At 45.9% G+C, this 17,210-nt stretch overlaps 1 protein-coding gene across 4 annotated transcripts in view; it reads right to left on the reverse strand.

Annotated features, from left to right (window-relative positions):
• Nucleotides 1–225: 225 nt before the first annotated feature.
• Nucleotides 226–17,210, reverse strand: part of LOC134336724 (protein yippee-like 2) — a 38,448-nt gene continuing 21,463 nt past the window's right edge. For 3 of the 4 annotated variants that reach the window (XM_063031132.1, XM_063031134.1, XM_063031133.1), the window contains 3 exons: nucleotides 11,226–11,269; nucleotides 8,917–9,025; nucleotides 230–3,624 (listed from right to left, as the gene is read on the reverse strand). In XM_063031132.1, coding sequence (XP_062887202.1) covers nucleotides 3,535–3,624; nucleotides 8,917–9,025; nucleotides 11,226–11,269 — 243 coding nt within the window. In that variant the 3' untranslated portion in view covers nucleotides 230–3,534. Of the gene's footprint in view, nucleotides 3,625–8,916; nucleotides 9,026–11,225; nucleotides 11,270–17,210 lie in introns of all 4 variants that reach the window. The other variant, XM_063031135.1, reaches the window with a different exon arrangement.

The raw sequence follows: 17,210 nt of genomic DNA on the forward strand, positions 1-17,210 counted from the left end.
ACCCATTCCTTTCCAGTCATGACGAAGGGTCTTAGCCTGAAATATCTTCCATGGATGCTGCCTGGCCTGCTGAGTTCCTCCAGAATTTTGTGTGTGTTGCGCAAGTTGGGGGTGGGATGACTCCGTGAATTCTGCCAAGCATGGGGTATCTGGTATTTGCTTGCGGGTGACACCACCGGCGATCACAGGAACTTTCTCCAGAGACAACCAAGACCAAACGTAAAGTCCTTACTTTGAAATACAAATTAAGTCAGAGGATTGGATCAGGCATTGCTGAATATATTATAAAAAACATTTTTAAATATGAATATTTACAAGAGTACACAATATAAGACAAAATTCTGTATATATATATTAGCAATTTGTTTAAATAGGGGCACAGCACATTATCACACGAGAGATGATTCAGCAGAGTGCGTGTCCTCCAGCCAATCAGGCGATGTCAAGGGGACTGCTTTTTCCACAAGCAGCCAATGAGGGGGCCGGAGTTGGAGAAAGTCAGATCAAAGCAGTGTCCAATCACAAGCCAGCTTTGGCCACCAGGAAACAGAATTGGCTGCATGAATCAATTGGACTTGCCTGGTGGATGACAGGTCCAGTGACTGAGGCTGCATGGTATTACTTTGGACACGTGGTTTTACATGCGTGGCAGAGAAGACAGGCACAGCGGGATTTACAATATATCCACTAACACGCTACTGGAAGTTCTGTTCTCTCCCCCCCACCGTCTTAAAACACCAACATCATCCAAGTGAACCGGCCACACTCTGTTGGGTTTGTTCTTTGGACAGTAGGTCCGAGCATCTCAACAGTCTCTGCTCCACCTTACCCCACCAATGCCCAAAATTGGGAAACAAAAGGCTCTTTAGCCATTGATTTCAATGGTGTTACTGGCAGTGCTGTCACTGGGATACTGGGCGGTGCCCCATAGCCAGTGTGCAAAATTCACATACTGTATGCACCACAGTGAACAGTGCAAAGCTCCCCTGCACCAGAAGAGAGGACCTAGCACTCAAAACTTAGTAGAGGAGGGAAGGATCTTGTACCGTTTGGGTACCAACTAACCACAGTCCAGTGACAACATAGCCTCATATGGTCGGCCTTACAAGGTCAATCCATTTAACAGTGTACAAACTGAGGTGCTTTGGTCAACATATTAATGGGTGCCCATGACGGGCTACACATGAAAACTCTGAGGTCAGTCTGTCTGCCCAAGCCAAGGATTTCACAGTGCTTGTGGCCAAGTTGCTCAGCCATCACTGTCATTACTTTGTAAGGATCGAAGAAAGCTTACTGGGACCAGAGTCTAATGCAGTCAAGTGTAAAAGGCCTACAGGTCACTTAATGGTGGGAGGGCTGATGTTGATAGAAAATGATTCCCAATACTTACAAGTTGATCAACAGAAGATTCAATATACATGCTAAATCCCTCCCACAGTCACACCTTCAGGAGGAAGGAAGGAAACTGGTCTGACACAAATGTCTTTTGGACCAATCCTGTGTGCAATGACCAGGAAGAGGCCATTCAGCCTCACACCTGTTCTGCCATTCAATTAGATTTATGGTTGATCTGCATCTCAGTTCCACCTACCCGTCTTGGTCTGATGACAGTCCCTCATTACCCTTCAAATCCCCCACCCTCTACTTCAACTGATGCTCAGTCTCAGTTTTCTGGGTGGGAGGGTTCCAGGTTTCCACCCGCGTGCGTAAGGAAGAGCTTTCTGACATTATATTCAATATCCTGGATCTGATGTCAAGGCCGTCTCCAAATTCTGGAGACCATCCAGCACAGACAAGAGGTTAGGCCCTACTGTACAAATCTCAATTAATCAGTCCTTAATCATCTGCAATATTCAGAGCAACAACCACTGCTGATGTAATCTGTCCAAATCTTAAAGCCATTGACTTTGGTATTATCCTGACCAATCCTTAGTGCAGGGGTTCCCAACCTGGGGTCCACAGAACCCTTGTTTAATTATATTGGTCCATGGTATATTAAAAAAAGGTTGGGAACCACTGCCTTAGTGCAACCCTTTCCAGCCCAAGTATCTCCCCTGAGGGAGAGCACCCAGAACTGAGCAAAAACCATGGACAAGATCAAGGTAACCCAAGCAAATGGGGGTGGGAGTGGGAAAACTGAGGGGACCAAGAGGTGTGTGGTGTCATTGTTGTTGGGACTTCAGTCCTAACACAGGCCCTCCCATGAATCTGTGACAATTATTGCAACTAGCAGCCTCACCAAGACCAATAGGAAGAGCCAAACTGGCCAGCCACCTCTCCCCAGGCAAGTAATTCAGTCCCTCCGATGTTTGACACCTTCAGAGTTCAATGTTTTATCAGGGCCATCGTTTAGGATTTGGGGTTCCACTCCTTCACAACACCTTGGTAGGAGGCTCTATTCTCTCCATTTCGGTGTCTTTGCCCTGATCTACAGCTGAGGCACAGTCACCCACAGGGTGGCCGAGATGCTCCCTCCTCACAAACTGAAGCACTGGCAAAGGCAGCCAGAAGGCCGAACTAAAAGCCACGAGAGGGCAAACCTTCTTCAGCCAGAGACAACACCCCAAATGAATGACACAGGGTCAAGTCTGGAAGGCTGGACGTGGAGAGGGGAAAACTAGGAAAATGGGAGACAATGACTGAGCGGCTTTACAGGGCAGAGACTGCCCTGAACCCATCATAATTCCCTTAAAATTACGACACTATGCTTTCCCTTGGCAATGTTCATCCCAACATGTCTGTGGCACCACAGTGGCACTTTTAGAGGGATTTTTTGTTGAGTGACTAGAGTTCCCTCTCATTGGTCCAAAAACATCCATCCTTTTGGGGGGGGGGGGGTAAGAGAAGAGATGAGGCCATTCTGCCCTTCATTGTTTTCCTGCTCCAGTCAGTGCACCAATCAAATGCACAGCTAGAGTGAAGAGGTGTGGTGGGGTACACTTTGTCTCAAGGCATTAGGGCCAAATTTATATTTTCTGAGAAGGGTGGGCAGCTCCCAGTGTTTGCAGGAGTTGAACACTCCCAATAACTGACCAGCATGGGAGAACACAAGGGAGGGGGTTATATCAGTTGAACTGACAGATGGAACAAACTGAATATCCTGGTCCTGTCAAGGCTTCAAGGCCCAAGGAGTTGGCCACAAGCTCCACATTCAACCCACCCCTGAAGCTCCCTCCCTCCCACACTAATCCCAAATGAGGCCTGCGCTTGGACAGACGTCAGCAGAACTGCTCTCAATGCACGTTGGGAAAACGGAATGGGAAGCGGAACGGCCTCTCAAGCTTCAATGTGATCGCTCAGCCGACACTGTAATGGAGAGGGGCCAGGGACATTTGGCCAGAGCAGAAGCAGAAAGGACCTGGGATGCCGAGGGATAACAGTGATGAGAGAAAACGCAGAGGCAGGCATCTGGCAGGTGGATTTGAGCAGCCCATCTTCCCCCCCCAACCCCAATCCACTTCTAACCAAAGCCTTCCGTTACTTCTCTGGCTCCAGGGTCGACAAGTCGGCGGTCGGTCCCAGCACCTCCTTCAGTCACTCCCAGCCATTGTCCTTAATCATGTGAGCAAGCTCTATGATATACTTCCCTTCCTTGTACTTCTGGCTGCTCTCAAAGGCGTGCTCCTGTCAACAAACAGAGTGGTGGTAGCAACAAGAGCTTGTCAGAATATAAACACAAAAGATGCTGGAAATCTTGAGCTACACACACACAATTTTAAAAAACTACCTATTTATTCAGATACAGTGTGGACCAGGCCCTTCCAGCTGCACCTCCAGTAACCCCCGATTTAACCCTGGCCTAACCACAGAACAACTTACAATGACCAATTAACCTTATCAACCTGTACGTCTTTGGATTTCTGGAGGAAACCCAGGTAGTCACAGGGAGAACGTACAAACTCCTTACATACAGCAGCAGGAATTGAACCTGGTCCGCTGGTACTGCAAACCATTCTGCTAACCACCAAGCCACAGTGCTGAAGGAACTCGGCAGGTCAGGCAAAGGAATAAAAAAAAGTCAACATTTCAGGCCAAGACCCTTCATCAGGACCAGGGGAGAGGGCAGAAGAAGCCAGAATAAGATGGGGGGAGGGAAAGGAGGCGTGTGATAGTTGAGACCAGGTGAGGGGGGAAGGTGGGTGGGAAGGGGAACGATCATGGTGGAGGATTACAAATACCTGGGGATATGAATTGACAATAAACTGGTCTGGTCAAAGAACACCGAGGCTGTCTACAAGAAGGGTCAGAGCCGTCTCTATTTCCTGAGGAGACTGAGGTCCTTTAACATCTGCCGGATGATGCTGAGGATGTTCTACGAGTCTGTGGTGGCCAGTGCTATCATGTTTGCTGTTGTGTGCTGGGGCAGCAGGCCAAGGGTAGCAGACACCAACAGAATCAACCCACTCATTCATAAGGCCAGTGATGTTGTGGGGATAGAACTGGACTCTCTCACGGTGGTGTCTGAAAAGAGGATGCTGTCTAAGTTAACAACAGGAATTCTGCAGATGCTGGAAATTCAAGCAACACACATCAAAGTTGCTGTTGAACGCAGCAGGCCAGGCAGCATCTCTAGGAAGAGGTACAGTCGACGTTTCAGGCCTGAAACGTCGACTGTTCCTCTTCCTAGAGATGCTGCCTGGCCTGCTGCGTTCACCAGCAACTTTGATGTGTGTTGCTGTCTAAGTTGCATGCCATCTTGGTCAATGTCTCCCATCCACTACATAATGTACTGGTTGGGCACAGGAGTACATTCAGCCAGAAACTCATTCCACCGAGATGCAGCACAGAGAGTCATAGGAAGTCATTCCTGCCTGTGGCCATCAAACTTTACAACTCCTCCCTTGGAGGGTCAGACATCCTGAGCCAATAGGCTGGTCCTGGATTTATTTCATAATTTACTGGCATAACTTACATATTACTATTTAACTATTTATGGTTCTATTACTATTTATTATTTATGGTGCAACTGTAACGAAAACCAATTTCCCCCCGGATTAATAAAGTATGACTATGACTATGAAGTTAAGAAGCCGTTTCTGGCTTCTGCTCCTTTCCTTTCCACTCCTGTTGAAGGGTCTCAGCCTGAAGTGTCAGCTTTTATTCCCCTCTTGCTGAGTTCCTTGAGCATTTTTTGTGTGTGCTGCTTGTTGGAATATGGTGTTTTCAAAGTAACAGAACATCCCCAGGGGTGGTTGGACAAAACATGACACCGAATCACCCAATCAGATATCAGGACAGGCAACTGAGAGCGGAGAACTGCAATAGATTTCATTTAAGGTCAGCATTTACCGTCAATCCCCAAATGCTCATGGTGACTGAGCTCCTATTTTAACCACTCCGTGACAGGACTCTCAGGTTGCTACTATGGAGGGAGTTTTTTTGACTAACCTACAAAGGAATGATAGTACTTCCAAGTCAGGAGGGCTGCCAATTTGTATTTCCTTACAATATAGGAGGATATTGGCGAACGAACTGTATAAATATTTCGCATCAGCCTTCACTGTGGAAGACACTCGCAGTATGCCGGAAGTTTGAGAGTGTCAGGAGGCAGAAGTGTGTGAAATTGTCATTGCTATGGAGAAGGTGCTTGGGAGACTGAAAGGTCTGAGGATAGAGAAGTCACCTGGACCAGATGGTCTACACCCACGCGTTCGGAAGGAGATGGCTGAAGAGATTGTGGAGGCATTGGTAGCAATCTTTCAAGAATCAATAGATCCTGGCAATGTTCCAGAGGACTGGAACTCCTGAAGGGAGAGAGGCAGAAGAAAGAAAACTATAGGCCAGTTAGTCTGACCTCAGTGGTTGGGAAGATGTTGGAGTTGATTGTTAAGGATGAAGTTTCAGGGTAGTTGGAGGCACATGATAAAATAGGCCAAATGTCGGCATGGTTTCCTTAAGGGAAAATCTTGCTTGACAGATCTGTTGGAATTCTTTGAAGAAATAACAAGCAGGGTAGACAAAGGAGAATTGGTGGATGTTGGTCTTATGGTCTTACATTCAGCACATTAATTCTATGTTGACCCTCAATAATCCAATCAATTTGTGGGGTATGGTGGCACAGCACTAATACACCACCAATGACTTGGGTTCAGTTCCCACCACTGTCGGTAAGGAGTTTGTACGTTCTCCCTGTGACGGCGCAGGTTTCCTCTGGGTGCTCCAGTTGCTTCCCACGTTCCAAAGACCTACGGTTAAGTAGGCCACATGGGTGTAATTGGGTTGGGCTGAAAGGGCCTGTTACTGTGCTGAATCTCTAAATGAAAAAAAATCCTTTTCCCCGTAACTAATGTTTTCACACACTCATGACCCCCTCCAATTCCGCTTCTCCCACCAGGGGAGGTACTGGGGTGGGGTGTGCAGGGGACCCACAGTCACAGGGACGATATGCAACCTCCACACAAACAGCACTGAAAGTTAGAACTGGATCCACGTTACTGGGGCTTGCAAGACAGTCTCACTATGCCGCCTCAGAGGGAACCAAGACCTGGTAAACTCCCCATCTGCCTGATACTTTGTCACTCCAGCTAAAGTTTAGGATTTGGGAGGCAATTTCTGTGACAGCTACATCAGTATATTTCACAGATGGTAAACAAAGGAGCCACAGTGTGATGGCAATGGGGAGGGAGAGTGTACTTACAATAATGGGTGGAGTGCAAACCTAGCAGCTGCTTTGTACTGCACGCTATAGGGATTAGATTTAAATTCAGATACATCACAGAGTGAAATGTGTCATTTACATTAACAACCAACTCACCCAAGGATGTGCTGGCGGCAACCCACAAGTGTCACCATACACTCCGGCACAAACACAGCTTGCCCACAAAGCTCGGCAGAACAATGCAGCACAGAGCAAACTCATGGTATTACAGGAAAGATACTAGCATGGATTAAGCATTGGCCGATTGGCAGGAGGCAAAGAGTGGGAATAAAGGGAGCCTTTCCTGGTTGGCTGCTGGTGACTAGTGGTGTCCTGAAGGGGTTGGTATTGGGACAGATTCTTTTTACGTTGTATGTCAATGATCGAGATGGCGGAATTGATAGTTATATGTGGTGGGACAGATAGTGTTGAAGAAGCAAGAAGTCTACACAAAGATTAAGAGAATGGGCAAAGAAGTGGCAGATGGAATAACTTTGGTAGAAGGAATGAAAGTGCAGACTATTTTCTAAATGGGGAGACAAAAAAAAATAAAATCAGAGGTGCAAAGGGACTTGGGAGTCACTGTGCAGGAATCCCGAAGTCTAATTTGCAGGTTGAGAGGTTGAGTTGGTCGTAAGGAAGGCAAATGCAATGTGAGTATTCATTCGAGAGGACTGGAATATAAAAGCAAGGGTGTAATGCTGAGCCTTTACAAGGCATTGGTGAGGCCTCACTTGGAGTACTACGAGCAGTTCTGGACTTCGTATCTAATGATGTGCTGTGAAAGGAGAGGGTCCAGAGAGGTTCATGAGAATGATTCCAGGAATGAAGCCATTAATAAATCAGGAGCTTTTGATGGCTCTAGGCCTGTACTCACTCGAGTTTGAGAGTGGTGTTGGGAGAAATCTCACTGAAACCTAAGGAATATAGTAAGGCCGAGATAAAGTGGTCATGGAGAGGATGTTCCAAATCATGGGAGAATCTAGGACCAGAAGGCACTGCCTCAGAATACTAGGACATCCCTTTAGAACAGAGATGCAGAGGAATTTCTTTAACCAGAGGGAGGTGACACTGTGGAATTCATTGCCACAGATGGCTCTGGAGTCCAATTCATTGGCTGCACTTGAAGTGGAGGTTGATAAGTTCTTGATTAGTAAGGATGCCAAAAGTGATAGGGAGAAGGCAGGAGAATGGACTTGAGAAGGAAATTAAATCAGACTGACCCAAAACACTCACCCATCTCTCCTTCCACAGACACTACCTGATCTGCTGAGTGCTTTGGAGTTTCCCATTTTTACATCAGATTTGTACTTCAGATTTACAACATCTGTAGTGTTTTTGATTTTCATATTAAGGGACCTGTTAGGCTTGTATCATTCCTAGATTCAGCACTGGAATGTTAGAATCTGGTTAAAAAGTTCCCTCAATACACAAGCCAACCCATCAATATAATGAAACCATTTCAGAATAATGGTGGTAGTGGTGGTGGTGGTGGTGGTAGTGGGGGGGTCTATTGGAACCTATCAAATATTGAAACGCGTAGACACAGTAGACATGGACAGGATGTCTCCTACAGTAGGGGAGTCTACGACCACAGGGCACAGCCTCAGAATAGAAGGATGTCCCTTTAGAAAAGAGATGGAGGAATTTCCTTAGGCAGAGAGTAGTGAATCTGTGGAATTCATTACCACCGGCAGCTGTAAAGGACAAGTCACTGGGTATATTTAAAGTGGAAGTTCTTGAATTGGCAAGGGCATCAAAAAGTTACTAGGAGAAGGCAGGAGAACTGGGATTGAGAAGGAAGATAAATCAGCCATAATGGAATGGCAATGCCTGACCTGTCGAGCGTTTCCCATTTTTACTTCAAATTTCCAACATATTCAGAGTTTTTGATTCTCATATTCAGGAAGCTGCTAGGCTTGGATCATTCCCAAATTCAGCACTGGAATGTCAGAATCTGGTTAGGAACTTCCCCTCATCTCACAAGCCAACTCACGAATGTAAGGAAAAGATTAATGTGTGGTAGCTTCATTATTTATCGGCACACAAAGATAGTTAGGCAAGCTCGGTCACACTGACATTACATCCTAGAACAACTTCACGCTTGGTTTAAGGTTATGTCAGTTTGCCAAATGAAGATTTGTGTAAAAAAGGCAACAATATACTGTCTAGAGGAGGACAGTGCAATTTTAACCACAGTTTACTTGTACATAACACCCAGAATGTAGCAAAATGTTACGAGGCACTTCACTGGAGCGCTAACAGACACTACAACTTACATATTTCCAGCCCAGCGTGGTTTTACAGTTTTCACAGTATATATCCGCCACCGCATGCAGGCCTGTGAGTAAAACTCGCTCCTCAGCTGGTCCACAGCCCACATTAACTCTGCAAAGAGATGCAAGCAAATGATTGGGTTAACATTGGTCTACACACATGCTGGGCAATAGCCTGAGAAATGAAATAGTACTGGGCTGGGGTGTGGGTCCTTAACAACTGACACCCCACCCTCCTGCCCACCTTGGTGACAGACACTAGAGCAGCCAACATCCAATATTCTGTCGGTCTTCACTGAAAGCAACACAGAAACCTCCTTAAATAGACAGCTTCAGGTACAGAGTAAAGATGGAGCTTAAAGTTGTCACTCTTAATAGTATTCTCTATTATTTTATTATTATTTCCACAATTTGTCTTCTTCTGCATATTGGTTGTCAGTATTTATGTATAGGTTTTCATAAATTCTACTGCATTTCCTTATTCTTATGTAAATACCTGCAAGAAATGAATCTCAGATTTATATATGATGACAGATACATAATTAATAGATCTACTTTGACCTGATTCTGGCTTTAAAAAAACAACAACACTTTGGAGAAGTTAATAGGACTGAAAACCAATAAACCCCCGGGGCCCAAGGGACTGAATCTTAATGTTTAGAACAGGGGTTCCCAACCTTTATTATGCCACGCACAATACTACTAAGCAAGGGGTCCTTGGACCCCAGGTTGGGAACCTATGGTTTAGAAGGAAAGATTAAGCTTTAATCGATGCATTGACCATCATCTCTCAAAGTTCCAGAGATTATGGAGTTGTTGCTGTAGACTGGATGGTCTCAAATATAACCACAACAGTTGGAGTGCAGTGAATCTCAGGGTAGAATATGAACATTGATAATAAAATTACTTTGAACCTTTGAAGGGAGAATAAAAACAGGGAACAATAAACGAGTTCCACCACAACATGGGTAGTAGTTTGGTAGTTTGGGTGACAAGGGAGCAAGGGGGCTGTAGACAATGATTCAGCAAGGACATGGCAGATGGAATATACAGTAATGTGGAATTACTGTACATTGAATTGCATGCCATCTTGGTCAATGTCTCCCATCCACTACATAATGTACTGGGTGGGCACAGGAGTACATTCAGCCAGAGACTCATTCCACCAAGATGCAGCACAGAGCGTCATAGGAAGTCATTCCTGCCTGTGGCCATCAAACTTTATAACTCCTCCCTTGGAGGGTCAGACACCCTGAGCCAATAGGCTGGTCCTGGACTTATTTCCTGGCATAATTCACATGTTATAATTTAATTATTTATGGTTTTATATTGCTATATTTATATTCTGTTCTTGGTTGGTGCAACTGTAACGAAACCAAATTTCCCTCAGGATCAATAAAGTATGACTATGAAAAACTGCAAAGCCTTCCATTTTGGTGTTGGGGGGGTAGGGGGGGGGGAATCAAAGCCATTAAGACCAAAGAATTGATTGTGGGGTAGGGTGGGAGAACACACACCAGTCCCTGTTGAGGGTTCAGTGGTGGAAAGGGTGTGCAACTTCAAGTTCCAGGGCATCAACATCTCAAAGGATCTATCCTGGGCCCAACACACTGCAATCATGAAGGGACATCAGCAGATCTACTTTGTCAGAAGTCAGGAGGTTTGATATGTCATCACTCTTACAAATTTCTACAAACATGCAATGGAGAGTAGTCTGATTGCTGCATCATAGCCTGCTATGGAGCCTCCAACACACAGGATCACAATAGGCCGCAGAGGGTTGTAAACTCCAGTCAGTTCAATCACGGGCACAATCCTCCCCACCATCAAGAGTATCTTCAAAAGGCAATGCCTGAAGAAACAGCATCCACCATTGAGGATCCTCACCATCCAGGACATGCCCTGCTCTCCATTGGGAAGGTACTGAAGCCTGAAGACCCATACTCAACGTTTCAGGAACAGCTTCTTCCCTTCCATAGATCTTAGAATGGTCTATGAACACACCTCAATCTTGGTTTGCACTGTTGTATTTTTGTAATTTATAGTAATCAAGTCTTTGTATGTACTGATGCTACTGCAAAAGTTTTCATACCCTACAATTCAGTGGTAATAAACCCAATTCTGAATGGCTGTGCAATGCTGAAATGGCTCCCTCCTGCTTCCATTTCTACGGTTTTTAAAAAAAAATACGAAGGGAAGGAACAAACCAGAGAAAGTTGAGGCAGGGAAGTGGTGTAGGATGCAGGAGTATGGGTTTGAGGATGGCATCTCTGGGCAGTTTAGTGCTACGGCCTCATTACCGTGATACTCACACTGAGTTGAACAGGTAAGCTCGGCCTTGGCTCCCTTGAAAAGACTGCAAAGGAAACGGAAACAAAAAATCATTGAATATTTCAAAGCCAAAGGATAAAAGGAACCCATCAGAGTGTGTATTGATTCAGCAAATTTTACAAACTCTGCACCGTAACAGCCAATAATGTTTTAAATTATAACTGCTACAACTTGGTTGAATAGAGAGCTTGTGCACCGCAAGTTTCTGCAAGCAATTAAATTAAGAGCCTGCTCTTCTTCCAGAGAAAGGACAGCATGCTGGCACAGTGATTAGTGCCGATTGGGGCTCAATTCCCCCCACTGTCTGTAAGGAATTTCTATGTTTTGTGACCCTGTGGGTTTCCTCTGGGTGTTCTGGTTTCTTCTCACATTCCAAAGAAGTGCGGGTGAGGGTTAGTGAGTTGTAGGCGTGCTACGTTGGCGTCGTAAGCGTAGCAACACTTGTGGGTTTCCCCCAGCACAATCTTTGCTGATTTGACATGAACGATGCATTTCAGTTTGTCTTGATGCACACGTGACAAATAAAGTTAACTTTAAATCTTTAATCTTTATCTAGTGAGTGATTCAAGACTATTCTGCAGGAAGGCACTGCTGGTCCTACACTGAAGTATGAATTTCTAGAGCAGGAAAGAGCTGTTGTCACAGGTGGCGGATGGAGATTCCATAGAATATATAAGAGAAGTTTGGATAAGTACTTGGATGGGAGGGATATGTGGGGGTGTTGGTTGTGGTCCAGGTGCTAGTCAATGGGACTAGGCAGAATAACAGGTTGGCATGATCTAGATGGGCCAAGAGCCTGTTTCTGTGCTGTAGTGCTCTATAACTTGAACCCATGCTTTCAAGTTGAAAGATGAAATAGGTACCTACAAGCCTGAGCTCAGGGAGCAAGGGGAGCCAAGCAGAATATCATAGTGAGGTGTAGTTCCTCCAATATATTAATGTCACTGCACAGAAAAAGGTGAGGCTTTCAGCTGGCCACAGTAACTGACTTGATACCAAGCTGTTTTGGGAGAAAAAAGGGCAGGTGACCAAAAGACAAGTCCAAGTCAAGAGGTAAGCACAAGACAAAGGAGCAGAATTCAGTCCATTGAGTCTGCTCTGCCATTCTATGACAGCTGATTATCCCTCTCAGCCCCACTCTTCTGCCTTCTGTCTGTAACCTTTGATGCCCTAAATAATCAAGAACCTATCAACATCCACTTTAACTATTATCAATGACTTGGCCTCCACAGCTGTGCAGCAATGAATTCCACAGATCCAGCATCCACTGGCTAAAGAAATTCCTCCTCAGAAGGGACAATCTTCTCTTCTGAGGCTGTGCCCTCTGGTCCTAACCCCCCCCCCCCACTCTCTCGACATCCACTCCATCTCGGCCTTTCAATGTTTCAAAAAGATCCCCCTTCATTCTTCTAAACTACAGTGATTACAGGCCCAGAGACAAACGCTCCACACATTACCCTTTCGTTCCTGGGATCATTCTTGCAAACCTCCTCTGAACCCTCATCTAAAAAAGAGAAAGGAAAGGGGCAGAGCTATCAGCAGGGACAACTCAGAGCCTTGGCTGCTAAACACAGAGGCCACTGCAATCAGAGATGATGGTGAGGGCGTCACAATGACAATGTTGGGGAGGGAAACGTTTCAAAGACAAATCAGTGGGGAGGGACCACCAGAGTGAAAAATGTGTGGCAAGATAACTACACTGCCGATTTCCAAGACTCAACCATGATGCAGTCAAGAGGACGGCTGGTGAAGAAAAATGTTTTCATTGAACAGGAAGCACCAGCTATTCCCCTTCCCAGCTGCAAGCTGGACTTAAAAAAAAACAACTTAAGGATACAGATTCCTCTTTCTTTCCATGACAATTGCTACAGTTTCCAAGGAACTTTGATAGAATCCATTTACAAGCTAAGCTGTATTAAAGAACTCAGTTGCTCGTTGACCATTTCGAGTCAGGCAAGCAAGACTCTTTAAATCCAGTAGTTCTCCACACTATCCTGCTTGTTATGTGGCTAAGTGCCACAAGCGCTCTTGCTATTTGTGTAGCATGTCTGGCCTGCTGTGTTCACACAAGGAACTGTTCGAAGGAGGTGGGGGAAGGAAAATATTGAATTACTGCTCCACATGGAACTCGCTTCCTCAGGAAGCAGAGGTGAATTATGCCGATTCATTTGAAGGGAAGCTCGGCAACAGTTGACAAATGCAACATGGTGGTCAGGCATGAAGAAGCCAGTGGGGGTGGAGGGGGAGCCTCCACCACACAGACATGTTTTAACTTGCAAACTTGACAATTAACCCTTTTATTACCACTCTAAATAGCTGAGATGTTGTAACTGTGGCAAATAACCCAGCCACTGTTCATAGAAGACCATAAGACTAGGAGCAGAATGAGGCCATTCGGCCCATTGAGGCTGCTCTGCCATTTGATCACAGCTGATTATCCCTCTCAAACCTCATTCTACTGCCTTCTCCCCATAACCTTTGATACCTTTAAGAAAGGTCTTGTTCTATTGGATTCCCTAGCTGTCTGCCCTGGAGAGCAAGGAGATGGATACCGATACATGAAGCTGGTCTGTTCTCTCCCTTGCTCATTGCACCGGAAATAGTTTTACTCCATAGTCAAAGTAGGGCTTCTTTGCTACCACAGTTTTATCATGTAGTGTAGTTTCTCATAAATTCCATTGTATTTTAACACTTTCCTGTAAATGAATTAAGGAAACATGTGGTCACATTTCAGTACCTTGATAATAAATTTACTGTGATACCATCAACTCCAGCACCCAGGCTAATCCCTGACTTCCTAAAATTTGTGCACTACTGTGACATTACAAGCCCAAGAAAATCTGCAGGTACTGGAATACTGGAAATCCAAGCAATACATTCAAAATGCTGGAGGAACTCAGGACAGGCAGCATCTACGCAAAAGAGTAAACAGTCGACATTTCAGGACAAGACCCTTCAGCAGGACTGGAAAGGAAGAGGAGTCAGAGTAAGAAGATGGGGGAGGGTGAGGCTGGTGGGTGACGGGGGAATGGGTGGGGGAGGGGGAGGCTGGTGGGTGATGGGTGAAGCGGGGATGGGGGAGGGGGGGTGGGGGAGGGTGAATGGGTGGGGGAGGGTGAAGCTGGTGGGTGATGAGTGACATGGGGAGTGGGGGAGGGTAAGGCTGGTGGGTGACAGGTGAATGGGTGAAGCTGGTGGGTGATAGGTGACACAGGGAGTTGGGGAGGGTGAAGCTGGGAGAGGGAGAGGGAAAGGGCGAGGCTGGTTGGTGAAACTGGGAGTGGGGGAGGGTGAAGTAAAGAGCTGGGAAGTTGCCTGGCAAAAGAGATAAAGGGCTGGAGAAGGGGTAATCTGATAGGAGAGGATAGAAGACCATGGAAGAAATGGAAGGAGCACCACCAGAGGGAGGTGGTGGGCAGGTAAGGAGATAAGGTGAGAGGGGAGGAAAAAAGGTGATGGGAATGGTGGAGGGGGCAAGTACTGGAAGTTGAAAAGTAATAGATGATCATGCCATTAGGTTGGAGGCTACTCAGACAGAATACAAGGTGTTGCTCCTCCAATCTGAGTGTGACCTCATCGCGAGTGTAGAGAAGGCCATGGACTGACATGTCAGAATGGAAATGGAAAGTACAATTGGAATGGTGGTTACCTGGAGATACCGCACTTTCTGGCCGACGGACCATAGGTGCCTGGCAAAGCAGTCTCCCAATCTACATCGGGTCTCACTGACATACAAGATGCCCCACCAGGAGCACCAGATACAACAGGTAACACCAGCAGACTCTCAGGTGAACTGTCGCCACACCTGGAAGGACTGTTTGAGACCCTGAACGGTAGTGAGGGAGGTGGTGTAGGGGCAGGGGTGGCTCTTGTTTTGTTTGCAAGGATAATTACTAGGAGGGAGATCAGTGGGGAGGGATGAGTGGAAAAGAGTCGCGGGGGTGGTGGTGAAGGAAAGATGTACATGGTGCTGGGATTCCATTGGAGATGGCAAAAGTTAGAGAATTATGTGCTGGATGTGGAGGCCAGTGGGTTGGTAGGTGAGGATGAGGAACCCTATCCCTGGTGTGATAGCAGGAGGTATTGTTCTCCTATGACTGGTGATATTATTCTGGTTTGAAAATTCTTAACCTTAGTTTCAAATCCCTTACCTCCCCATCCCCGCAATGTCCTCCATCCTCAGATATTGATGTGCCTCCAGTCCATTTCCTTCCCCCTCCATTAGCAACTATGCCTTCAGCCGCTGGGCCCCCAGCTCTGGAATTCCCTTTCTAACACTATACCCCTTTCTTTCCTCAAAACAACCCTTGAAAATCAGTCTTTGATTCCACAGGGCTTCATTACATCATACATTGCTGTCTTGGGGTGTTTCACTGGGGGCTGTGCAAATGCTAGTCAGTACTGCTAATTGTAAGTGCTGCCTTTTAAAAAAGAAATAAAGACAAAGATTAGCTTTATTTGTCACGTGTACCTAAAAATATAGTGAAATCCATTGTTTGTGTCAACAGCCAACACAGTCCGAGCATTGTCCTAGGGATAGCCCTTGTTCTTGCAACATTTCCAGCATCAACAGTATGAACACTACTTGCAACCTGTGGGGAGGAAACCCACGCAGTCACAGGGAGAATGTAAACTCCTCAGAGACAACAGTGGGTATTGAACCCCCAAATGCCGATGCTGTAAAGCATCGTGCTACCAGCTGTCCTTATTTGTTCATTTTTATTTTTGTCTTTGGGATTCCATAATTGAAGACAAATCATTTACAACAGAAAGTTCAGGCTAGTAAATCAAATGGGAGTGCCATCCCTCAATTAGTGCCGCAACTAGAGTGCTGGTTCGTTTTCCCCAGAAATATAAATATCTTGTGTTCACTGCCAGCTTCCTGCTCTGACTCAGCCTGCCAAGGAAGAGCACTGCAAAGCACGAGAAGAGCCAGCTCCCTCTGGACAGGCTCCAGCTGCGGGTCAGAAGCCATGGTGCAAACCCAGCTTACTGAGACAAATGGAAATTTCCCTCAGCTCCCACAGGACATTACTCTATCACCAGGGACTGGGGAGAGGTGCAGAGCGACACCGATGAGAACAGAGCGATATGGTTTCGCAGAGCTGCCGCCTCAAAGCTCCGGTAACACAGACGCTGATCTTGCTCTGTTCAAGTCTGCACCATCTGCCTCTGATTGTGTACGGATCTCCCAGGTGCTCCAGATTTCTCCCATCTCCAAAATTCATGTTAGTTGGTAGATTCGCCACTGTAGATCATTTCTAGCAAGGTGTGGATGGACAGCAGAAACTCGAGAGTTCTGCAGATGCTTGAACTCCAGAATAACACACTGGAGGAACTCTAGTCAGGCACCATCTATGGAAAGGAATAAAGATGAAGTCTTGATGAAGGGTCTGAGCCCAAAACATTGACTGTTTATTCCTTTTCATAGATGCTGCCTGCCCTGCCAAGTTCCTGCACCATTTTGGAAGAGCGTCAGTTACACAGCACAGAAGCAGACTTACCGATACAAGTCCATTTTTACTAACGCTGAGTCTGCAGCCTTCTCTGCCCAGTGGGATTAATTGTTAGAAAAACTGGATAATTTGTCACATGTACAACAAAACTTATACAGTGAAATGCATTGTTTGCATCAAAGACCAGTACAGTCCAGGATGTGCTGAAGCAGCCTGCAAACCTCACCATGCTTCTGGCACCAATATAGCCTACCCACATTTACTAACCCGAACATGTATGTGGGAGGAAACCAGAGTAACAGGAGGAAACTCACATGATCACCAGGAGAACATGCAAACTCTTTATAGAGCCCACCACTAGTTGCTGTAAAGCATTACACTAGTGTGCCATCCATCCCTCTATGAACTGGCAAGTGAGGAGCGAGAAACAATTTCCTGAAATGCCACTACATTTATCAAACACAAACATTACAATAGTGATAACTTTTCAACAACCTTTCTATGATCATA

Source organism: Mobula hypostoma, chromosome 23, assembly GCF_963921235.1.
Source record: "Mobula hypostoma chromosome 23, sMobHyp1.1, whole genome shotgun sequence".
NCBI lineage: Eukaryota > Metazoa > Chordata > Chondrichthyes > Myliobatiformes > Myliobatidae > Mobula > Mobula hypostoma.